At 44.4% G+C, this 25437-nt stretch overlaps 1 protein-coding gene across 1 annotated transcript in view; it reads right to left on the reverse strand.

The window, feature by feature from the left end:
• The window catches only part of METTL16 (methyltransferase like 16), an 82533-nt gene that overhangs the window by 9872 nt on the left and 47224 nt on the right, over positions 1–25437 (reverse strand). The window contains exons 7-8 of the mRNA XM_026449606.1: positions 10774–10843; positions 6777–6866 (exon numbers count right to left, since the gene is read on the reverse strand). Coding sequence (XP_026305391.1) covers positions 6777–6866; positions 10774–10843 — 160 coding nt within the window. The remainder of the gene's footprint in view (positions 1–6776; positions 6867–10773; positions 10844–25437) is intronic.

The following is a 25437-nucleotide window of genomic DNA, read 5'->3' on the forward strand; positions in this document are numbered from 1 at the left end:
ACTGATAAAGCAAAAGAATGAAACTTTTTTTTTTTTTGGAGATATAGTCTCACAGGCAGAGTGTAGTGGTACAATCTCAGCTCACCGCAACCTCCGCCTCCTGGGTTCAAGCGATTCTCCTGCCTCAGCCTCCCGAGTAGCTGGGATTAGAGGCACGTGCCATCACACCCGGCTAAATCTGTATTTCTAGTAGAGACGGGGGTCTCTCTATGTTGGCCAGGCTGGTCTCGAACTCCTGACCTCAGGTGATCTACCCACCTTGGCCTCCCAAAGCACTGGGATTCCAGGCATGAGCCACTGTGCTCAGCCAAGAATCACTCACATTTATCCTGCTTTACTAGATGAACTGTACTTCAAAGCTGCTAATAACTAATACGGAGAAGCTTCCTCTGTATGAAGGGACAAAGAGAATTGGAATGTCATTATTTGCAACTCTAAATGAATTAATGAATCTAGGCAATGATCATGAATGACTGCTCACATCACGAAGACACAATCTAACATTATGTGCTTCCAGATGGTAGTATATACCACCTACACACACCACCTACAAAGTGTTCTTGCTCTCCCTCCCCAAGGAAAAAAAACAAGAATCAACCCTGTATCTGATGAAGCTTTTTTTTTTTTTTTTGAGGCAGAGTCTCGCTCTGTCGCCCAGGGTGGAGTGCAGTGGCACAATCTCAGTTCACCGGGTTCAAGCGATTCTCCTGTCTCAGCCTCCCGAGTAGCTGGGATTACAGGCACCTGCCACCATGCCTGGCTAATTTTTTTCTATTTTTAGTGGAGACAGGGTTTCGCCATGTTGGCCAGGCTAGTCTCAAACTCCTAACCTCAGTTGATCCACCTGCCTCGGCCTCCCAAAGTGCTGGGATTACAGGCATGAGCCACCATGCCCAGTGCCCCACTCCCTTTTTTTTTTTTAAGACAAGGTCTTGCTCTGTCGCCCAAGCTGGAGTGCAGTGGTGCAATCACAGCTCACTGCAGACTCAAACTACTGGGCTCAAGCGATCTTCTCATCTCAGCCTCCCAAGTAGCTGGGACTACAGGCGCATACCACCACTCCTGGCTTTTTTTTTTTGTAGAGACAGAGCTGCTATACCTAAAAATATGCTTCTATCTGTATTTAAAGTTGAATTATCAACTTTAGACAGTTTCAGTTGCCTTAATTCTATTCAGATATATATATATATATATATTTTTTTTTTTTTTTTTTTTGAGGCGGAGTCTCGCTCTGTTGCCCAGGCTGGAGTGCAGTGGCCGGATCTCGGCTCACTGCAAGCTCCGCCTCCCGGGTTTACGCCATTCTCCTGCCTCAGCCTCCCGAGTAGCTGGGACTACAGGCGCCCGCCACCTCGCCCGGCTAGTTTTTGTATTTTTAGTAGAGACGGGGTTTCACCGTGTTAGCCAGGATGGTCTCGATCTCCTGACCTTGTGATCCGCCCGTCTCGGCCTCCCAAAGTGCTGGGATTACAGGCTTGAGCCACCTTTACCAGGAACCCAAATTCCCTCTCATGCTCACTCACCATTACCAACCTCTCTCAGTATCCCGGTTTCTATCACCACGGGTTATACCTGTCTGCAGTCTTCAGTATCTGACTTCTTTTCATGTAAATTATTAAATTATTATTATTGAGACGGAGTCTCGCTCTTGTCGCCCAGGCTGGAGTGCAGTGCCGCAATCTCGGCTCGCTGCAACCTCTGCCTCCCGGGTTCAAGCAATTCTCCTGCCTCAGCCTCCCGAGTATCTGGGACTACAGGAATGCGCCACCACGCCCAGCTAATTTTTGTATTTTTAGTAGAGACAGGGTTTCACCATGTTGGCCAGGCTAGTCTTGAAATCCTGACCTCAGGTGATCCACCTGCCTCTGCCTCCCAAAATGCTAGGATTACAGGCATGAGCTGCTGCGCCCAGCCTTTTCATGTAAATTATGCGTATGGGATTCATTCATATTGTTGTGAAGGCGGGTTCATTCACTGGAACAGAATTACTGTGTAGTTTCCATCTTCTGAATATACTACAACTTATTTACCGTTTCTACGAGAGACATTTCAGGTGCTTCTAGTTTAGGGCTATTATGAATACTGTTGCTGACTTTTTGGAGCCTCCAGCAGATGGAGAGTAAGACCATCTACTTCACTCGATTGCTGTCAGGTGGAAATAAAATGAGACTATAATGTATTGAAGTACTCAAATAACAATAAATATTATATCCAGTGCTTCAAATCTACTAAATCTACTGGTTCTTGCTCACAATGTTGCTCTTCAATGTAAGTCCTACACCATTCTTTTAAACGTTCCACAAACATTGGGAGCACCACCCACCTCCCTACAGTCAGACGCTGGCGACTCCTCCTCCGGAAAGCTGTCCTTGACTAGCCCCAGCCTGAGCCATTTCCTTTTCTCAACTCCTGACCACTCTTGCTGCCACCATCATGTCAACACTGACTCACATGCAAATGTGCATCAATAGCGCTATGTTTTTCTTTCCTATAAAACTGATCATTGTAAAGAACAGAAAACAATGTCTGATTTGTTTATCATCACAATGAAGACCACACTTAAGGAGAAAAGGAACTAAGAAGAGGGTCCTAATAAGCTCTGGCTTTGCTCAAGAGCTCAGGCCCCTGGCCATCACATCCATTTGGTACCATAATGCACAGCCCGGTGCAGTACTGGTTTTCAAACTCTTTCTTTCTTTTTTTTATTTTGAAACCGAGTCTCACTCTGTCATCCAGGCTGGAGGGCAGTGGCGTGACCTCGGCTCACTGTAACCTCCGCCTTGCAGGTTCAAGCGATTCTCCTGCCTCAGTCTCCCCAGTAGCTGGGATTACAGGCGCGCACCACCACGCCCAGCTAACTTTTGTATTTTTAGTAGAGGTGGGGTCTCACCATGTTGGCCAGGCTGGACTCAAACTCCTGACCTCAGGTGATCTGCCGCCTCAGCCTCCCAAAGTGCTGGGATTATCAGCCACCACAGCCAGCCCAAACCATTTCTTAACAGCAGGAGACTTTCAACAAATAAATCAATGCATAAAATTGATAAAAGCGGATGAGCTCTTTAAAATGAGAGGGAGGCCTCAAGTACCAGCCTGATGTCTGCCCCACCCCGCGGCCCCTACACGGCATCCCTCAGCTGTGTGACGAGACTGAAAACCTGTGGAGAAGGGAGCCAGGCTCTGTCAGGACACCCGCCTCCAACACGCACAAAGTTGCCTAATTAATTTGACACCTGTCCTCCATCTGCTCTCCAAAAAGCCCTGTGGTTCTTACTCCCTAGACAGTCACGTCCCAGGCTTAAAGGTAATGTCTTCAATGTAGAGGATCCTTTTTAAGCCCAGAGTTCCTGAGCGGTACTCACACCAAGAGTGAACAGCTCACTGGGGCTACATTTTCCCCCTTTTCTCTTAACAAATGTCAAACTTCCTTAAAGCAAACCAAAATAAAGCTAAAATAATGCCTTGGGCAATTAGAGGAGCGCTGGAACAAAGAGGTAAGTGGCTTGTTAGAATTCTGCAGAGAACAGTTTGTAGAACACGCTTCCTTATATTCATCATTAGTTGAAATTATGGAACAAAATTCTATCAACATTAGGACCTGTCTTTTTGTTGCTAAAATAAATCCAGACAACAGGAATGGGCTGAGTGTGGACACTGGAATCACCAGTGAATTAGAATTTTTCAGCATTCAGCACCAACAGAAACCAGTCAGGAGGCCTGAGATAAGTGAAAACAGAAGTTGCCATAGTAACTTGCACATTTACCCTAAAATGGCGGGAGTGGGGGTGGGGAAATAGGTCAATGTTTCTGCTTAACTAGCTCTATTCGTTGTCTAAAGCAGCATCCTCCTCCTTCCTCACCCCCAACAGGAGCAAGAGGAGGTAAGTCAGATGGGCTTTTCAAAAAACAAGGGTGGAGACAGAGGTCTAGGAAGGGGGAAGAGAACCAAGAGGACCGCCCAATACAAGCCTCGTGAGTACCCTGGGACGACCCCCTGGGGAAAGCAGTTGCTGATCAAGGGCAGCAGCGCTAAGAAACTGTTGCTGGGTTACTACAAATCAGGAATTGCGTTTTTTCCTGTAGCGGTTGAAGTGCGTCTAATGGAACACTTGGGAGTGCATTAGCAGCAGCTTTTGGGGCTGCGGTACTGGTGGGGAGGGAGGAAGACTCCGGCATGGGGAAATCTGGGGCCCTTAGCCTTCTGATGGTTGAGAACTAAGAACGGGGCTGAACGATGCCCCAAAACAGAGAAGAGGAGAGGGAAGCTTAGGGGGTTCCTTTTCAAAATAAGCTGGTTTTGTTAACACAGAAGCAGTGCCCTTTACTACGTGGACCTGGCACTACTACTCATCCAGGAGGGCCAGGAGGACTCGGTCTCCGAGCTGGTGTGGAGTGCCAGGGCGCATTATCCGCTCTTCCACCTGCAGTGCCGCCCCATGGGGGAGGCGGGTTAAGCAGAAAGCACTTGAAAACAGGTGCCGTTCCACTTTCCTGCAGCTGTGCCTCCACGGGGCTAACTCAGAGCATTACTAATGATTTTAACCATGTGGTGTGAGGGCCCTGGTATTCTAGAAAATGACAGAAAGGATCATCCTTCGGGGTGGTGAGGGGTGTTAAAAAAGGAGAAGCATCTTTTTAAGCAGAGACTATTTCAAACACAAACCTCTAGATACCTTACTGCACTGTCCAGGAGTCTACGCTTCAGGGAAAGGGCCATTCATATGGCACTGGGGAAAGTACTTCAACCCAGCAGCACTTCTAGCTGCAGAGCAGGACAGGCTCAACCTCGAATTTAAGCTCCTGTTTTCAGAAACATGGTAATATCTGCAAATTGTTCCCTTGTCTCTACTCCTCTACCCTACAAGAGCAGGGGAAGAGACTCAGACACAGCAACAGGTTAAGATGACTTTAGAGACCAAGAGCAGCCAAGAGCTTGGGAGAACAGCACCCAGAACCAGCCTGCTGTAGGGGCTGAGGAGAGACGCAGAGCGGCAGGTGTCGGGTCCCCACACATACTAAGGAAAGGAAGAACACGTGCTGAGCAGGGTGTGCAGACGCTTCCGTTGGGAATCTCCAGGCAACAAGAAGCCAGCCACACCTGGGAGGGAACTGTGAGAACCAACAGCGGCTATTCTGTCACTGCCTCTCAGCCACTGCCCAGAAAATCATTCAGTCTGGCCAGCTCAGAGGCCGTTCGCCTTTACCTGTAGCAGCACTGAGGGCAAAGAGACATTTGTGAACAAATTTTTTTTTTTTTTTTTTTGAGACAGGGTCTCACTCTGTTGCCCCAGGCTGAAGTGCAGAAAGTGCAGTGACACGATCAGGGCTCACTGCAGCCTCCACCTGCCAGGCTCAAGTGATCCTCCCACCTCAGCCTCCCCAGCAGCTGGGACTACAGGCATGCGCCATCAAAATACAAAATTTGTTGTGTGTTTTGTAGAGACGGGATTTCACCATGTTGCCTAGGCTGGTTTGTAGCTCCTGAGTTCCAGTGATCAGACCGCCTCGGCCTCCCCAAGTGTTGAGATCACAGGTGGGAGCCACCAGGTCTGGTCACAAATCATTTCTTTAAACTTTTTATTCCAGAAAATGTTCTAGCATACACTAAATAGAAAGAGATAATGATCTATCACCCAGCTGCAAAAATGGTTAACATTCTGGTGTGAATCTGAAAGCCAAGATAGAACCCTTCATTAGAATGGTCCCCGAGTGTTACACATCAAACCCTGCAATCCAAAAAGTCCACTTCTGCGTTCTCCAGCAGCCCCAGGAGGCAGCTATTCTAGGAAAGCAGCAGTGGTAAGGAAAAGAAAGAGACCTTACTTTCAGTTCTTGAGGAATATCCACCAGCGTAATTATACCTGCAAAATGTTTCTACAGGTTATGTTACCTGAATTTTTTTTTTTTTTTTTTTTTTGAGACGGAGTCTCGCTCTGTCACCCAGGCTGAAGTGCAGTGGCCGGATCTCAGCTCACTGCAAGCTCCACCTCCCAGGTTCACACCATTCTCCTGCCTCAGCCTCTCGAGTAGCTGGGACTGCAGGCGCCCGCCACCTCGCCCGGCTAGTTTTTTGTATGTTTTTTTAGTAGAGACGGGGTTTCACCGTGTTAGCCAGGATGGTCTCAATCTCCTGACCTCGTGATCTGCCTGTCTCGGCCTCCCAAAGTGCTGGGATTAAAGGCTTGAGCCACCGCACCCGGCCCTTGTTTTTTTTTAAAATATTTTATTTTTAATACTTTTGAGACAGAGTCTTGCTCTGTGGCCCAGGCTGGAGTGCAGTGGCACAATCTCAGCTCACTACAACCTCTGTCTCCTGGGTTCAAGCAATTTTTGTGCCTCAGCCTCCCTAGTAGCTGGGATTACAGGTGTGCACCACCACGTCCAGCTAATTTTTGGATTTTTAGCAGAGACACGGTTTCACCATGTTGGCCAGGCACGTCTCAAACTCTTGGCCTCAAGTTATCCACCCAGCTCAGCCTCCCAAAGTGCTGGAATTACAGGCATAAGCCACCGTGCCCGGCCACATTTTTAATTCCTAAAAGACACGTTTCTGTCTACTGAGCAGAAATCACTGTGTTGTACAAACTCACAGAGGAAGGCTCCAGGGTCTCCAGGACCAGCCTTCTAGGTGTCTTGGTGACAACCCCTTTCCATTTTGACATAAGTATTTAGGGGCAAACTTCAGTTAAACAGGACACTTAGTGATTCAGTTCACTTCTGACTGACCAAAACCCGCCATGTGCTGGCAGGTGGTGAAGTGGAGCGAGGTCTGTACTTACTGGGACTGTTACATCATCATAAAAACTCCAAGCTAAGGCCCATCTCATCGTTCGACCTTGACAGAATTCAGTGTAGGTGACTTTAGGAACCTGAAACCAACAAAGATAGCATCTCATCAAACTGAAATCATTCTACCAATATGTTTCTGGCTGCTGCCTCATGCTATATGATGTTGATCCTTCTTTTTAATCAGCTAACAAACAATATTATCAAACAACAGTTATAGATAGCTACCTAATAATGAATAACTCATCTCTCAATAAAGTTGTATTTTTTTCTCCCATAAAACGTAAGAGAATTTATAGATGTGACTTAAAGTTTCAAATATATGAAACACCAAAAACACAGCTCTTTAGAGAATTATTTGTAATATGACTCAAGTGAGGTTTTTTTTTTTGTTTTTTTTTTTTGAGACAGAGTCTCACTCTGTCACTCAGACTGGAGTGCAGTGGTGCGGTCTCGGCTCACTGCAACCTCTGCCTCCCAGATTCAAGTAATTCTCTTGCCTCAGCCTCCCGAGTGGCTGGGATTACAGGTGAGTGCCACCATGTCCAGCTAATTTTTGTATTTTTAGTAGAGACGGTTTCACCATCTTGGCCAAGCTGGTCTGGAACTCCTGACCTCAGGTAATCTGCCCACCTTGGCCGCCCAAAGTGCTGAGATTACAGGTGTGAGTCAGCATAACTGGCCTCAAGTGATTTTTTGTTTTCTTTTTTAGAAAGAAAACCAACGAAAGCCTGGCTAGATACAGACAGGTAATCTCTTTCATCAATCCGATTTTAAGAAAGGTAAGGAACTAGTTCGTAGCTCTCACAATTTACCCAAGAAATGGTATCGTGAGGAAAAGAGGAAGAAAGAATAGGACGCCAGAGAGAAACCAGAGACCAGAAACTCTGCTCCTCCCACCGATGTGCATCTGACCCTTTTGTTGAGAAGTCCTCTGACTCACACCAAACACCAGAAACTGGGAGGAAAGTGGAAGTGGCGGGGGAGTATTTATTTTATTTAAAAGAAAATTGTTTTGGGAGACAGTGTCTCGCTCTGTCATCCAGACTGCAGTTCAGTGGTGTGATCTTAGCTTGCTGCAACCTTGACTTCCCAGGCTCAATGGATCCTCCCACCTCAGCCTCCTGGGTAGTGGGGACTACAGGCACGCGCCATCATACTTGGCTAATTTTTTGTATTTTTTTGTTGAGATGGGATTTCGCTGTGTTCCCCAGGCTGGTCTTGAATTCCCGGGCTCAAGCAGTCTGCCCACCTCAGCCTCCCAAAGTGCTGTGATGATAGATAATGAGCCACTTTGCCCCACCTGGGAGTACTTACTTGTGATCTGCCTTCTGAAACAGGAGCAGGGGGCTCTACTTTTGTGGAATGTCAGAATGTCATCCTAGTGGGAAGCACACGGGACTGAGACTATGTTCTGGTGCTGTTCCCCCAGAGCTAACTGCATGGCCCACAACAAAACCTTAAACCTACCTAGTTTGAGTTTCTGGATCTATAAAGGAGTGAGTTGAATTTGTCTTGGAGGCATGGTAAAAAATTTTAAAAAATTAAAAAAACTAAAAATAGGCCAGGCGCGGTGGCTCAAGCCTGTAATCCCAGCACTTTGGGAGGCGGAGACGGGCGGATCACGAGGTCAGGAGATCGAGACCATCCTGGCTAACACGGTGAAACCCCGTCTCTACTAAAAATACAAAAACTAGCCGGGTGAGGTGGCGGGCGCCTGTAGTCCCAGCTACTAGGGAGGCTGAGGCAGGAGAATGGCGTAAACCCGGGAGGCGGAGCTTGCAGTGAGCTGAGATCAGGCCACTGCACTCCAGTCCCGGTGACAGAGCGAGACTCCGCCTCAAAAAACATAAAAAATAAAAATGAGTTCGATGTGAGGTCAGTGGTAGATACCAGGTTTTTTGATTTCTGGTTTCTCTCTGACATTCTACTCATCTGTTTTTCTCCACCTTTCTCTGTTATAATTGTCAAAAAAGGCCTTGTTTTAATAATCTATAAAAAATATATTTTAGCCCTAAAAATATAGAACTTAGAAAACAAAACAAAAAAAAATTTAGAGTTTTAGAGTATAAAGAAAATCCTATACTCAAAACTACCATCAGTGTAGATACAGGTCAGGTGCGTGGGTCACGCCTGTAATCCCAGCGCTTTGGGAGGCCAAGGTGGGAGGATTGCTTGAGGCCAGTAGTTTGAGACCAGTCTGGGCAATAAAGTGAGACCCTATCTTTATAAAAAATAAGGATTACTTGAGTGCAGGAGTTTGAGACCAGTCTGGGCAACACAGAGAGACCTTGCTTCTACTAAAGATTTAAAAATTAGCTGGGCGTGGTGGTATGTGCCAACAGTCCCAGCTACTTGGGAGGCTGAAGTGGGAGGATCGCTTGAGCCTAGAAGTTTGAGGTTGCAGCAAACTATGATCGTGCAACCACACTACAGTCTGGTTGACAGAGCAAGACCCCATCTTTTTTTTTTTTTGGAGATGGAGTTTAGCTGTGTCACTAGGCTGCAGTGCAGTGGTACGATCTCAGCTCACTGCAACCTCTGCCTCCCAGGTTCAAGTGATTCTCCTGTCTCAGCCTCCTGAGTAGCTGGGACAACAGGTGCCCGCCACCATGCCCGGCTAATTTTTGTATTTTTAGTAGAGATGGGGGTTTCACTATGTTGCCCAGGATGGTCTCGATCTCTTGACCTTGTGATCCACCTGCATCGGCCTCCCAAAGTGCTGGGATTACAGGTGTGAGCCACTGCGCCTAGCCTGACCCCATTTCTTAAAAAAAAAAAAAAAAGAAAGAAAAAAGTAGATATATGAAAAATAACCTCAAGATGGACTAAAGACTGGAATGTAATACCTGAAAGTATACAAAATACTAGAAGACTTGATTCCAAAGGAAAAGAAATCATTAGGTGGGGTACAAGGGTGCACACCTGTAATCCCAGCACTTTGGGAGGCTGAGGTGAGAGGACTGCTTGAGCCCAGGAGTTTGAGACCAGCCTGGGCAGCACAGCAAGACCCCATCACTACTAAAGAAAAAAAAAAAGCTAGGGATGGTGCCATGTGCCTAGAGTCCCAGCTACTTAGGAGGCTGAGGTGGGAGGATGGGTTGAGCCCAGGAGGTCAAGGTTACAGTGAGTCATGATCCCACCACTATACTCCAGCCTGGGAACAGAGCTAGACCTGGTCAAAAAAAAAAAAAAGAAAAGAAAAGAAAGAAAAGGTATCTGGACTTGAATTAACTTAAGTATCCATCAACAGAGGATTGGATAAAAAAAATGTAGTATACACATACAAAATGGAATACTATTCAGCCATAAAGAAGAATGAAATTGTGTTTTCAGCAACATGGATAGAACTGGAGGCCATTATCTTTTTTTTTTTTTGAGACAGAGTCTGTCTGGAGACAGCCTGTGTCCAGCCTGTTGCCCAGGCTGGAGTGCAGTGGTGCAATCTTGGCTCACTGCAAGCTCCGCCTCCCAGGTTCATGCCATTCTCTTGCCTCAGCCTCCCAAGTAGCTAGGACTAGAGGCGCCCACCACCACACCCGGCTAATTTTTTTGTATTTTTAGTAGAGACGGGGTTTCACCATGTTAGCCAGGATGGTCTCAATCTCCTAACCTCGAGATCCACCTGCCTCGGCCTCCCAAAGTGCTGGGATTGCAGGCTTGAGCCACCGCGCCCGGCCAGCTGGAGGCCATTATCTTAAGTGAAACAACTGAGACATAGAAAGATAAACACCACATGTTCTTACCTCTAAGTACGAGTTAAGTAATGTGTACACACGGAAGCAAAGTATGGAGTGATGGACGAATGAAGACTTGTGGTTGGGGAGTGGGAGACCAGGTGATGGGAGGCTGCTTAATTGTTCCAGTGATAGTTACACTGAAGGCCCTGACTTCACCACAATGCAATATATCAATGTAGCAAAACTGTACTTGTGCCCCATGGATACAAAGAAAAGTAGCTACGTGAGAACAGTAATGAGGAAGCCTCACCCCTTGTATGCGAAGCTCTTCCTTCAGAGGCGCCAGGCTGCATTTCTTTCCCAGCATACAGCTATACCATCTAGGGGGAAAAAAAAATCAGACAAGTAAATACTGTTTATGTGGTTAAAATTTTAAACTAAGCATTATTCAAGTGAGTAAGATGAGAACAGTAACAAACAAACACTGAGTAAGGTCACAAGTGAAAAATAACAAGAATTGCATATGATGTATTTAGACAAAGACCAAATCTAATGATGGAAAACAAGCCCAAGGCAACTTAATAAAATATATATATATATATATATATATATATATATATATATATATAAATGCACTTAGCCTCTCCAGTGCTTCAGGGCTATATATTAAATATTTGAGTAAAGCAGTCTCATCTGTCATGCTTACAATGAAGGCCGTTTAGCTCTAGGACAGAAATTAGACAATAAAGAACAAAAACATCATACTAAGAGAACTTATAAGATCCAGCATGAACCTGTATTGTGAGATGTCCTCATCTGTAAGTAATTTAAGGATAATGAGTTTCAACAGATCATGAAATCAATTTGTTCTAGAGTAAAAACAAATCCAGAAGAAGGAATGTGGAGAAGTTGGACTGAACTGATTAAAAGGTAAAGAGACAGAATTTATTTCTTCTGATTATTCTAAAAAGTTCGTAAAGGACCTCTGCTTCAGCCCATGAACGATGAGTTACTACAGGAATTGCCCTTCCACCATAAACAACCAGGAAACTGGACAAAACATAAAAAAGAGCTGTTTTTCAGGCATTGGACAACTGGCAGTGCAGACCTACGGTCCCAGAAACAAACGAGGTGAGCCTGCATTTGCTAGTGCTTCCTGCTTGAAGGAAATTCCCAGACTGCAGTACAGGGAAAAGAAATTCAAACACAGTCCAACGTCTTGCTGAGCTGATGAGACACAGACCGAAGGTCACAGATGCTGATGGAGTTAATGATTTGTAAAGCAAATTAACAAGAGCAAATGAAACCCAAGTAAGAAGAAGAAAGGAAAAAAAAAAAATAATAAAGATTAGAGCAGAAACTGAGGAAAGAGAAAACAAACAATGGAGAAGAATAATGAAATCAAGAGCTGGTTCTTTGAAAACAAATTTTCTTGAAGTCAAGAAAAAAAGAAGACGCGAACTCCCAGTATCAGAACTGAAAGGGGACATCCCACAGATCCTACAGGTATTAAAGGATGTGAACAGAGTATAGAACAACTTTTTGCCAATAAATTTCACAACTTTGATGAAACAAATTCCTTCAAAAACACCAACTACCCAAGATTACTCAAAAAGAAATAGGTAACTTGAATAGGTTTTTTTTTTTTTTTTTTTTTGAGATAGAGTCTTGCTCTGTTGCCCAGGCTGGAGTGCACTGGCACGATCTGAACTCTCTGCCACCTCCGCCTCCTGGGCTCAAGCGGTTTTCCTGCCTCAGCCTCCCAAGTAGCTGGGATTATATGTGTGTGCCACCAGGCCCAGCTAATTTTTTTGTTTTTGAGACGGAGTCTCACTCTGTCGCCCAGGCTAGAGTGCAGTGGCGCGATCTCCACTCACTGCAACCTCCGCCTCCCGGGCTCAAGTGATTTTCCTGCCTCAGCCTCCTGAGTAGTTGGGATTAAAAGCGTGCGCCACCACACCCTCCTAATTTTCTTTTGTATTTTTAGTACAGACAGCATTTCACCATGTTGGCCAGGCTGGTCTCAAACTCCTGACCTCAGGTGATTCACCCACTTCAGCCTCCCTAAGTGCTGGAATTACAAGCATGAGCCACCGTGCCTGACAAAGAAATAGATAACTTGAATAGTTCTCTATCAATTAAATAAACTGAATTTGTATTAAAAACTTTCCAGACCCAAGTCACTTCACTAGTGAATTCTACTAAACATTTAAGGAAGAAAAAATATTAATTCCATGCAAACTCTTCCAAAAAATTTTACAAGAGGGAACACTTCCCAACTCATAAGGCCAGTATTTATTTATTTTTATTTATTTATTTATTTTGAGACAGACTCTCACTCTGTCACCCAGGCTGGAGTGCAGTGGCACGATCTCGGCTCACTGCAAGCTCCACCTCCTGGGTTCACACCATCCTCCTGCCTCAGCCTCCAGAGTAGCTGGGATTACAGGCACCTGCCACCATGCCTGGCTAATTTTTTGTATTTTCGGTAGAGACGGGGTTTCACAGTGTTAGCCAGGATGGTCTCGGTCTCCTGACCTCATGATCCACCCGCCTCGGCCTCCCAAAGTGTTGGGATTACAGGCGTGAGCCACCACACCAGGCCCATAAGGCCAGTATTACATCGACAAATCATATCAGTTCTTACAACGATAAGAAAACTGTAGGCCAGGCGTGGTGGCTCACGCCTGTAATCCCAGCACTTTGGGAGGCTGAGGCAGGTGGATCACGAGGTCAGGAGATCGAGACCATCCTGGCCAACACGGTGAAACCCCATCTCTACCGAAAATACAAAAAATTAGCTGGGCGTGGTGGTGGGCGCCTGTAGTCCCAGCTACTTGGGAGGCTGAGGCAGGAGAAAGGCGTGAACCCGGGAGGTGGAGCTTGCAGTGAGCCGAGATCATGCCACTGCACTCCAGCCTGGGCGACACAGCAAGACTCCGTCTCAAAAAAAAAAAAAAAAAAATAAAACTATAGACCAGGTAGCCTTCATGAACATAAGATAAAAACATCCTTAACAAGGGAGGGTGGACTGGGAAAAGGGAAGATGTTGGTGAAAGGGCACAAAGTTTCAGTCAGACAGCAGGAATAAGTTTTAGGTTTTAGCATAGCCTGGTGACTATAGTCAAAAATTACATATTGCGTATTTCAAAATTGCTAAAAGATTAGACAAAATGTTCTCACCACACAAAAAATTACGTGGGAGAATATGTTAGTTTGATTGAATCATTTAACAATAAACACATATAATCATGAGTCACATGAGGACATCTCAGTAACAGACGGCACTTACAGCAGTGGGTCCTATAAGATTAAAATGGAGTTGAGGCCGGGCATGGTGGCTCACGCCTTTCATCCCAGCATTTTGGGAGGCTGAGGCGGCGGATCACTTGAGGCCGAGAGCTCAAGACCATCCTGGCCAACATGGTGAAACCCCATCTCTGCTAAAAACACAAAAATTAGCCAAGTGTGGGGGTGGGCACCTGTAATCCCAGCTACCCAGGAGGCTGAGGCAGGGAAATAGCTTGAGCCGCAGAGGTGGAGCTTGCAGTGAATGGAGATCGCACCACTGCACTCCAGCCTGGGCGACGGAGCGAGACTCTGTCTCAAAATAGAATGAAGTAAAATAAAATAAAATACATTAAATATAATGAAGTTGAAAAAGTCCTATTGCCTGGTGATGTCGTAGCTGTTGTAACATCATGGCACAATTTTTAAAAGTAAAGTATAGGTTAAATGTACAGTGTTTATAAAGTCTAAGTACTCTACAGTGATGTTCTAGGCCTTCATATTCGCTCACCACTCTCTCACTGACTCACCCAGAGCAGCTTCTAGTCCTGCAAGCTCCACTCATGGTAAGTGCCCTACACAGGTGAACCCTTTTTTCTTTTTTCTTTTTTGTTTTTTAAGGGTTGTGCTCCTTCCTACATATATAAAGAATACGTGCCGGGCATGGTGGCTCACGCCTGTAATCCCAGCACTTTGGAGGCCGAGATGGGTGGATCACTGGAGGTCAGGAGTTTGAGGCCAACCTGGCCAACATGGCAAAACCCCGCCTCTACTGAAAATACAAAAATTAGGTGTGGTGGCACACGCCTGTAATCCTAGCTACTCAGGAGGTTGAGACAGGAGAATTGCTTGAACCCGAGAGGCAGAGGTCACAGTGAGCTGAGATGATGCCACTCCACTCCAGTCTGGGCAGCAGAGCAAGACTCTATCTTAAAAAATTTTGTTTTAATTAATTTAAAAAATAAAATAAAAGGTATATAAAAAAAGGTTTAAAAATCCTTAATAAGATACTAGTAAATTTAATCCAGCAATATATAAAAAGAATAATACATTATAACCAAGGGGCATTTACTCCAAGAATGCAAGGCTGGTTCAATATTCAAAAATCAATATATATAAGTCACTATATTAATGGACTAAAAAAGAAAAAACACATTATCACCTCAATAGACATAGAAAAAGCATTTGGAAAAAGTCAACACTTTTTCATGACAAAACTCATCATTAATGATAAAAACTCTAAACAGACTAGAAATAGAAGAAAACTTCCTCAACCTACTAAAGTGAATCTAAGAAACAAACAAACAAACAAAACCCCCAAACCAAAAAACTCTACTAGAGCCAACATCATAATGGTCAAAGTATGATAAAACTGCCCTAAGATTGGGAATGATGCAAGACAGCCACTCTTCACCACTTCTATTCAAAATTGTGCTGGAGATCCTTGTCGGTACAGTAAGGGAAGAAAAAGAAATAAAATGCATACAAACTGAAATGAAAGAAATAAAACTGACTATACTTCTGCCTTTGCATCACAGAAGACATGATCTTCTATGCAGAAAATTCCATGAAATCTAGGAAAAACCTATTAGAACTAATAAGTGAATTCAGCAAGGCCACAGAATAAAAGGTCAACATAAAATCAATTGTTGGGGCCAGGTGCAGTGGCTCACTCCTGTAATCCCAGCACTTTAGGAGGCCAAGGCAGGTGGATCATCTGGGGTCAGGAGTTCAAGACCAGCCTGGCCAACAGGGTGACACCCTGCCTCTATTTAAAAATACAAAAATTAGCTGGGCGTGGTGGCAGGAGCCTGTAATCGCAGGTACTCAGGAGGCTGAAGCAGGAGAATTGCTTGAATATGGGAGGTGGAGGTTGCAGTGAGCTGAGATCACACCACTACACTCTAGCCTGGGTGACACAGCAAGATTCCATCTCAATCAATCAATCAATCAATAAAAATTTTTAAAAAATCAATTTTCGGTAAAAAAAAAAAAAAGATAAAAGTGACTAAAAAGTAAAATACTAATGGCCGGATGCCGTGGCTCATGCCTGTAATCCCAGTACTTTGGTAGGCTGAAACAGGCAGATCATGAGATCAAGAGATTAAGACCATCCTGGCTAACACGGTGAAACCTCGTCTCTACTAAAAAAATACAAAAAACTAGCCAAGCGAGGTGGCGGGCGTCTGTAGTCCCAGCTACTCAGGAGGCTGAGGCAGGAGATTGGCATGAACCCGGGAGGCGGAGCTTGCAGTGAGCTGAGATCCGGCCACTGCACTCCAGTCTGGGCGACAGAGCGAGACTCCATCTCAAAAAAAAAAAACAAAAAACAAAACACAAAACAAAAAACAAAAAAAAAATACAAAAATTAGCTGGGTGTGGTGGCATGTACCTGTAGTCCCAGCTACTGGGGAGGCCGAGGCAGGAGAATCGCTTGAACCTGGGAGGCAGAAGTTGCAGTGAGCCAAGATCACGCCACTGCACTCCAGCCTGGTGACAGAGCCAGACTCCATCTCAAAAAAAAAAAAAAAAGAAAGTAAAATACTATTAAATCAATTGTATTTTCTTAGAGTAGCAATACATAATTTAGAAATTAAAATTGTAAAATGCCATCTATGGTAGCATGAAAATACATAAAATACTTAGGAATAAAATTCGTATAACGTGTGTAAAGAAAACTACAAAGCACTGCTGAAAGATAAGACCTAAATAAATGAACAGCTAAACCAGGTTGGAATGGAAGACTCATTATTGTTAAGGTATCAGTTCTTTCCAACTTAACCTATACATTCAACACAATCCCAACCATAAATTTTCATGAAAATTGATAAACTGATGCTGAAATTTATATGGAAATGCAAAAGATTTCAAACTGATGCTGAAATTTATATGGAAATGCAAAAGATTTCAACTAGCTAAAACAAATGTTTTTCCATAAAGACAGGGTATCACTATGTTGTACAGGCTGGTCTCAAACTCCTGCATGCAAGCAGTCCTCCTGCCTCAGTCTCCCAACATGCTGGGATTACAGGCGTGAGTCACCATGTCTGGCTGAAAACAATTTTGAGGCCAGGCGCGGTGGCTCAAGCCTGTAATCCCAGCACTTTGGGAGGCTGAGACGGGCGGATCACGAGGTCAGGAGATCGAGATCATCCTGGCTAACACGGTGAAACCCCGTCTCTACTAAAAATACAAAAAAAACTAGCCGGGCGAGGTGGCGGGCGCCTGTAGTCCCAGCTACTCGGGAGGCTGAGGCAGGAGAATGGCGTAAACCCAGGAGGCGGAGCTTGCAGTGAGCTGAGATCCGGCCACTGCACTCCAGTCTGGGCGACAGAGCAAGACTCCACCTCAAAAAAAAAATAAAATAAAAAAAAGAAAACAATTTTGAAAAAAAAATAACAGATAGAAGATGTACACTGCCGGATTTCAAGACTTCTATAAAGCTATGATAATTCAGACCATATGGTACTGGCATAAGACAGACACAGATTAACAGAATGGAACAGAGTCCAGAAATAACTCACTTATAAGGTCAGTTGATTTTAAACAAAGGCCCTTAAAAGTTCAAAATTGTGCTCTTTAAAAGAGATTTATGCTGGGCGCGGTGGCTCAAGCCTGTAATACCAGCACTTTGGGAGGCCGAGACGGGAGGATCACGAGGTCAGGAGATTGAGACCATCTTGGCCTACACGGTGAAACCCCGTCTCTATTAAAAAATACAAAAAACTAGTTGGGCGAGATGGCGGGCGCCTGTAGTCCCAGCTACTCGGGAGGCTGAGGCAGGAGAATGGCATAAACCCGGGAGGTGGAGCTTGCAGTGAGCCGAGATCGCGCCACTGCACTTCAGCCTGGGCGACAGAGCAAGACTCCGTCTCAAAAAAAAAAAAAAAAAGAAAGAAAGAAAATAAAGAAATAATTGGCATAGCTAAACTACTTTAAACAAACCCCAGTAAAGTTATTTAAAGGATAATAAATTTCATTTGGTGGTTTAAAAATGTTTAGAAGAAACATAGTATGTTCCCTTTAAGAAACTATCATCAGGAACAGTGGCTCACACCTGTAATCCCAGCACTCTGGGAGGCCAAGGCAGGAGGATCACTTGGGGTCAGGAGTTCAAGACCAGCCTGGCCAACATGGGGAAACCCTGTCTCTATTAAAAAATACAAAAAAAATTAGCTGGGCATGGTGGTGCACATCTGTAGTCCCAGTTACTCAGGAGGCTGAAGCAGGAGAATCGCTTGAACCCAGGAGGTGGAGGTTGCAGTGAGCTGAGATCGTGGCACTGCCCTCCAGCCTGGGTGACAGAGGTGGACTCTATTTCAAATAAAAAAAAACCACCAGAAAAACAAGTGTATAAATGGAGGAATCATTAACCAGGAATTTAAAGCCTTGGGTATGTTAGGAACAAGATGAAGAAAGAGAAATAAGGAGCAATTAGTGCTGACACAACAACAGCATAAAACAGGTTAATTAACACTTCCTTTAAAACTAGCATTCCTGAACAGATTAAATAGATTGGAGCTATCAGAAGCCAAGAAATGGCTTAGAACAACAAAGCAAGATACTGGCTGGGCTTGGTGGCTCACATCTGTAATCCCAGCATTTTGGGAGGCTGAGGCGGGTGGATCACTTGACCCCAGGAGTTCGAGACCATCCTGGGCAACATGGCAAGATCCCATCTCTTACAAAAAATAGCTGGGCATGGTGGTGCATGCCTGTGACCCCAGCTACTAGGGGGGCTAAGGTGGTAGGACTGCTTGAGCCTGGGAGGTCAGGGCTGCAGTGAGCAGTGATTGCGCCACTGCACCCCAGCCTGGATGACAAAGCAAGCCCTTGTCTCAAAAAAAAAAAAAAGATACTGTAAGGTTCTTCAGGAGATGAAGGTAAAGAAATATTTAGAAGACAAGAAAGGCTAGTAATAGTTAAACATGCCATGGACAATTAACAGACACTTGGGAGGGAGTTCCTATTTCTTTTAACCTGTGCACTAAATTGAATACCACACGGCAAATCATTTCAGATTGAATGTCATATATACACTGTTTACAGCAACAGCTGTATTTGTTATGGAAAAAGCAGAAGTCACTGGATGTGGTAAAAATCCTATTTTAGCTGCACATTTAAAATATGCCTACCCACTAGATCCTAGCTACTCTCAACAGGCATCTTGTGACAACTAATCAAAATGCAAGTGAAAAAAAAATGAAGAAAAGGAAGATCTAGTCACCCAAGAGACTTTGAATCCATTAAACTATTTTAATGATGAAAGTAGCACTCTACTTATTACAACATTTAGGAATTCCTCTGAGATGGTAGGCTTCAAGAAAAATTATTTTGAAATACTTTCAAACTTCCAGAAGAGTTGCAAGATTTGTGCAAATGACTCCAGTATACCCTTCACCCAGATTCACCAATTACATCTTCCTTCATTTACCCATTCTGTGTATGTTTTTTCCTAAGCTGTTTGAGAACTAGCTACAGACATCACCATGTCTCATTAACTGTAATATTTTGGCATATCCATTTTAAAAGCACGTATTGTTTTTTGTTTGTTGTTTGTTTTTTTAGACATTTTGTTTAGACAGAGGCTCACCCTGTCTCCCAGGCTGGAGTGCGGTAGTGCAATCTCAGCTCACTGCAACCTCCGCCTCCGAGGCTCAAGCGGTTCTCCTGCCTCAGCCTCCAGAGTAGCTGGGATTACAGGTGCGCGCCACCACAACAGGCTAATTTTTGTATTTTTCCTAGAGACGGGGTTTCACCATGTTGGCCAGGCTGGTCTTGAACTCCTGACCTCAGGTGATCCGCCCTCCTCGGCCTCCCAAAGTGCTGGGATTACAGGTGTGAGCCACTGCGCCTGGCGGAAACAAGTGTATTCACTTTTGTAACCACAGAAGAATTATCAAATTACTAAAACTTAACACTCATTCAATACTATTATCTGGAATACAGTCCACACTTAAATTTCACCTGTTTATCCCAATTTTCTCCCTGATGCAAGGCCCATTAGGATTGTAAATTCCGTGTACTTGTTTAGCCTCCTTCAATCTGGAATAGTTCCTCAGTCTTCTTTTACTCTCATGACCTTGATGTTTTTGAGGAGCTGTTTTTACAAAATCCCTCAATTCGGTGTGTCTGAAGTTTCCACGTCGTTAGATTCAGATTACACATTTTTGGCATGAAGAGCATGGAGGTGCTGCTTGTCCTTCCAGGTGCATCACGTCAGGAGATGAGCACACAGCAAACTCTGTTTACTCTGTAAACTCCTACGTTTCTCTTTGTAATTTTAAGTAACCTAAAAGGGGGGGGGGGTGGTTCTTTGAAACTAGGTAATTATCCTGTTCCTTTTCAAATTTCCCCTTGCCAATTGTTTCACGAATCAATTATTACTATGATTGTTGCAAAATTTATGAGCCTCTAAAATCACAAATTAGGTTAAAACTGTATGAAACTGACATTTTCTTTTCCTTTTTTTTTTGAGACGGAGTTTCGCTCTGTCGCCCAGGCTGGAGTGCAGTGGCCGGATCTCAGCTCACTGCAAGCTCCGCCTCCCGGGTTTACGCCATTCTCCTGCCTCAGCCTCCTGAGTAGCTGGGACTACAGGCGCCCGCCACCTCGCCCGGCTAGTTTTTTGTATTTTTTAGTAGAGACGGGGTTTCACCATGTTAGCCAGGATGGTCTCGATCTCCTGACCTCATGATCCGCCGGTCTCGGCCTCCCAAAGTGCTGGGATTACAGGCTTGAGCCACCGCGCCTGGCCTGAAACTGCCATTTTTATACGTCAAAAACTGTTTTACAGGTCCAAAACTATTGAAGACTGGCAATCTGGTATTTCAACCTCATACATTAAATAACATAAATGAAAAATCTAATTAATTTTAAAAGTATGAAATTAGTAATGTAATAATCTAAGTTTATTCTTCTTTCTATATTTATTCGTCGGCATTCACACTATCCCCCATATGTATTTCATTTATCTTATTCAGTGGGTTATAAGTCATTATTGTCATTATTCATCTTGAAACTCAGGTTGTCCCAGCTTTGCCCTGAGCTCACTCTAGGTTCTTCTGACATGTTATTTTTTGAGTACGTCATTACTTTCTGGTACTAGAAGATATTCCAGGCTCATCGTGTACTTACCCTAACTCAGAACTGGAATTTACCATTTCTCCAAAAAACTTTTTTTCCCCTCAGTGGGGAACGGTTATTCAGAAACTCATTAAAAACTAAAGTGAAGTATAATATAGAAAAACAGGAAAGCAGAGGTTTGGGATATAAGCAATTATGAACCTTACCTAAAAAGTTCTCTAAATAGTAAAATCCAACACCTTGCTGCCTATAATAAATTACTAGAACAAATGCCCCCAGACATTCAACAGAGCAGCCCTAATGTCCACCTGATCTCAAAATTTACTATTTAAACTATCATAAACTTCCAATCTATATAACTAAAAATAAACTTTTATCCTATGCTCTTATTAATCAGTGATTTTAATTATTCACTTTTTGACATGGACAAGAAAGACTACTTTTTTTTTTTTTTTTTTTTTTTTTGAGATGGAGTCTTGCTCCGCCACCCAGGGTGGAGTGCCGTGGCATGATCGCTCACTGCAACCACTGTCTCCTGTGTTCAAGCTATTCTCCGCATCTCAGCAAACCGAGTAGCTGGGATTACAGGCACCCGCCATCATGCCCAGCTAATTTTTGTATTTTAGTAGAGATGGGGTTTCACCATGTTGGTCAGGCTGGTCTTGAACTCCTGACCCCTGGTGATCTGCTCACCTTGGCCTCCCAAAGTGCTGGGATTACAGGCATGAACCCCCATGCCTGGCCAAAAGACTACATTATAACAAGCAAGTGGAACCAAGGTTTTTAATTTGTTATCCTATTTATTTATTATTTTTGAGATGGAGTCTCGCTCTGTTGCTCAGGCTGAAGTGCAGTGGCGCAATCTCAGTTCACTGCAACCTCTGCCTCCCAGTTTCAAGCGATCCTCCTGCCTCAGCCTCCCAAGCAGCTGGGATTACAGGCATGTGCCACTATGCCCAGGTACTTCTTTTTTTTTTTTTTTTTGAGACGGAGTCTCACTCTGTTGCCCAGGCTGGAGTGCAGTGGCGCTATCTTGGCACACTGCAACCTCCACTTCCCAGGTTCAAGTGATTCTCCTGCCTAAGCCTCCCAAATAGCTGGGATTATAGGTATGCACCACCATATCTAGCTACTTTTTCTATTTGTATAGAGACGGGGGTTTCACCCTATTGGCCAGGCTGGTCTTGAACTCCTGACCTCAGGTGATCCGCCCGCCTCAGCCTCCCAAAGTGCTGGGATTACAGCCACGAGCCACCGTGCCTGGCCCACCCAGCTACTTTTTATATTTTTAGTAGAGGCGGGATTTCAACATGATGGCCAGGCTGGTCTTGAACTCCCGACCTTAGGTGATCCACCCACCTCAGCCTCCCACAGTGTTGGGATTACAGTCATGAGCCACCGCGCCCAGCCTGTTATTCCTTTTTAGACTGCTAGATGAACTCAAAATACATGCTTGTTGATTTTAAGAATTCTCTTCTTTAATCAGCAAAAGCAGAACCAAGCAGTGACTAAGTCGCATAGTTGGAAATGCCATGTAAGCTGACACAGCCAGCTTATCGTGGCGCAAGCCGCTGGATCCAATCTTTTCTCCCTGAGACCTGAGAGCAGACACCAATCAACAAGGCTGCCATACCAATTCTGAAATGGATTAAACTAAGCATGATTCCTGAGTTTAAATGATGAAATGCATATAACGTAATTCATTAAAGAAAATAAAGTAAGGCCAGGTGCAATGGCTCATGCCTGTAACCCCAAAACTCTAGGAAGTCAAGCTGGGGTGGAATCGCTTGAGTCCAGGAGTTCAAGGCCAGCCTGGGCAATGTGGCAAAACCCCATCTCTACAAAAAGCACAAAAATTGGCCAGGCATGGTGTTGTGCACATGTGGTCCTAGCTACTCAGGAGGCTGAGGCAGGAGGATTGCTTGAGCTCAGGAGGTGAAGACTGCAGTGAGCCGTGATCATGCCACTGTACTCTAGTCTAGGTGACAGAGCAAGACCCTGTCTCAAAAATAAATAATTAATTAAAATAAAACAAAGTAGTCCCTTATCTTTCAGGCTGCTTATCCTTCTTTTTCCTATCTTCTTATGAAGCAAAAATCAAAATAGCAGCATCTACCCCCTGTGGAGCTCACAACTGGGAAGTGTTCCTTCATGTTTTAATTGCAAAAATGCTGCACTACCTGGAGAACAAGCTGGTACACCATCTGTCCCCCAATACTTCTCTATCTCTGGTATCTGTGTAGGAAATTGAGGGGCACAATTCTCTGTAATGATAACCCAAAACACCTTTATTGAATGACAACCCTACTTTGGGTCCCAATCAAAGATGAAAGCAGAGATCAAAGGCAGCCATTCATAACAGCCTCAACAGATGGCAGTTCAGTAAGAAACAAGAAGTCGTATGTTCTTTGTAACAGTGAAAACAAGAAAAACTCTGAATGCCCAATAATAAAGAATTAATTATGGACTGCTGTTAAGCTCACTAACTACTGACTGACTGACTGAGACAGGGTCTCGCTCTGTTGCCCCGGTTGGAATGCAGTGGTACAATCATAGCTCACTGCCGCCTTGACCTCCTGGACTTAAGTGATCCTCAGGACTCAGCCTCACGAGTAGCTGGGACTACAGGAACATGCCACCACACCAGGCTGATGAGACAGGGTCTTGCTGTGTTGCCCAGGCTGGTCTTGAACTCCTGGCCTAAAGCCATCTACCAGCCTCAGCCTTGCAAAGTGCTGGGATTACAAGCATGAGTTACCACACCCGGACTGTCAAGCTATTTATTTTTTATTTATTTATTTATTTTTAAGACACAGTTTTGCTCTGTTGCCTAGGCTGGAGTACAGTGGCGCAATCTCAGCTCACTGCAACCTTCTGTCTCCCACGTAAGTGATTCCCCTGCCTCAGTCTCCCATGTAAGCTGGGATTATAGGCACATGCCATCATATCCAGTTAATTTTTGTATTTTTAGTAGAGACAGCATTACAGGGTTTCACCGTGTTGGTCGGGTTGGTCTTGAACTCCTGATCTCAGGCAATCCACCCACCTCAGCCTCCTAAAGTGCTGTGATTACAGGCGTGAGCATCTTTTTTTTTTTTTTCCCCAAGATGGAGTCTCAGTTGCCCAGGCTGGAGTGCAGTGGCACAATCTTGGCTCACTGCAAGCTCCGCCTCCCGGGTTCATGCCATTCTCCTGCCTCAGCTTCCCGAGTACCTGGGACTACAGGTACCCGCCACCACGCCTGGCTAATTTTTGGTAAGGCTTTTTTTTTTTTTTTTAATGCCAAAGCAGCTTTCTCCATTTTCTAATTTCCTGTAAGTGTGGCTGTATTGTTTAAGAGATAACAAAATTATAAAAATAATAATGTCATTATCTAACATTTACACTACATGTTGCAGTCTCCTAGAATAGTCAAGAGTTAAAAATCGGCCGGGCACAGTAGACCTGTAATCCCAGCACTTTGGGAGGCCAAGGTGGGTGGATAACCTGATGTCAGGAGTTTGAGACCAGCCTGGCCAACACACTGAAACCCCATCTCTATTAAAAATACAAAAATTAGTCAGGTGTAGTGGCGTGTGCCTTTAATCCCAGCTACTTGGGAGGCTGAGGCAGAAGAATTATTTAAACCTAGGAGGCGGAAGTTGCAGTGAGCTAAGATCATGCCACTGCACTCCAGTCTGGGTGAGAGAGCAAGACTCTGTCTCAAAAAAAAAAAAGAGTTTAAAAATCACCCTATTTAATATCCACTATTATTATTATGTCAAATATGTATTCATTTAATTCTATAACCACTCTATGAGATAGCTACTATCATTCCATTTTACCACTGAAAAATCAAAATTTCAAACCAAAAAATCACATTCAAAAGGCCCAAATTATTATTATTTTTTGAGACGGGCCCTTGCTCTGTCACTCAGGCTGCAGTGCAGTGGAATAAACCCAGCTCATGGCAGCCTCAACCTCCCAGGCTCAAGCATTTCTTCCACCTTGGCCTCCTGGGTAGCTAGGACCACAGGCATGTGCAAGCATACCCAGCTAATTTTTTAATGTTTTGTGGAGATGGGGTCTTGCTATGTTGCCCAGGCTGGTCTCAATCTCCTGATCTCAAGTGATCCTCCTGCCTCAGCCTCCCAAAGTGCTGGGATTACAGGTATGGGCCACTGTGCCCAGCCTAGGCCCAGATTATTAAATTTATTACCCACCCCCAAATATGTGGGTTATATCCAAATCCAAGCAGTATCTGTCATCTGGCAGGGGACACGCTGGTGCTCTGTGGAATACATATCTCTGGATCCTAAGAAAATCCTAAAATCATTGCCATAAAGGGCATCAGTTATAGAACTGGTAACCAATGACAAGAGAGAATCCAAAACATACAAAATCATGGTGTGGAGAAGAAATTAAAAAAAAAAAAAATTCAGGGCCAGGTGTGGTGACTCACACTTGTAATCCCAGCACTCTGTGAGGCCAAGGCGGGTGGATCATTTGAGCTCAAGAGTTTGAGATCAGCCTGGGCAACATGGTAAAATTGCGTCTCTACTAAAAATACAAAAATTAGCTGAGTGTGGGGGCACACACTTGAAATCCCAGCAACTCAGGA

Source organism: Piliocolobus tephrosceles, chromosome 16 (assembly GCF_002776525.5).
Source record: "Piliocolobus tephrosceles isolate RC106 chromosome 16, ASM277652v3, whole genome shotgun sequence".
Taxonomy (NCBI): domain Eukaryota; kingdom Metazoa; phylum Chordata; class Mammalia; order Primates; family Cercopithecidae; genus Piliocolobus; species Piliocolobus tephrosceles.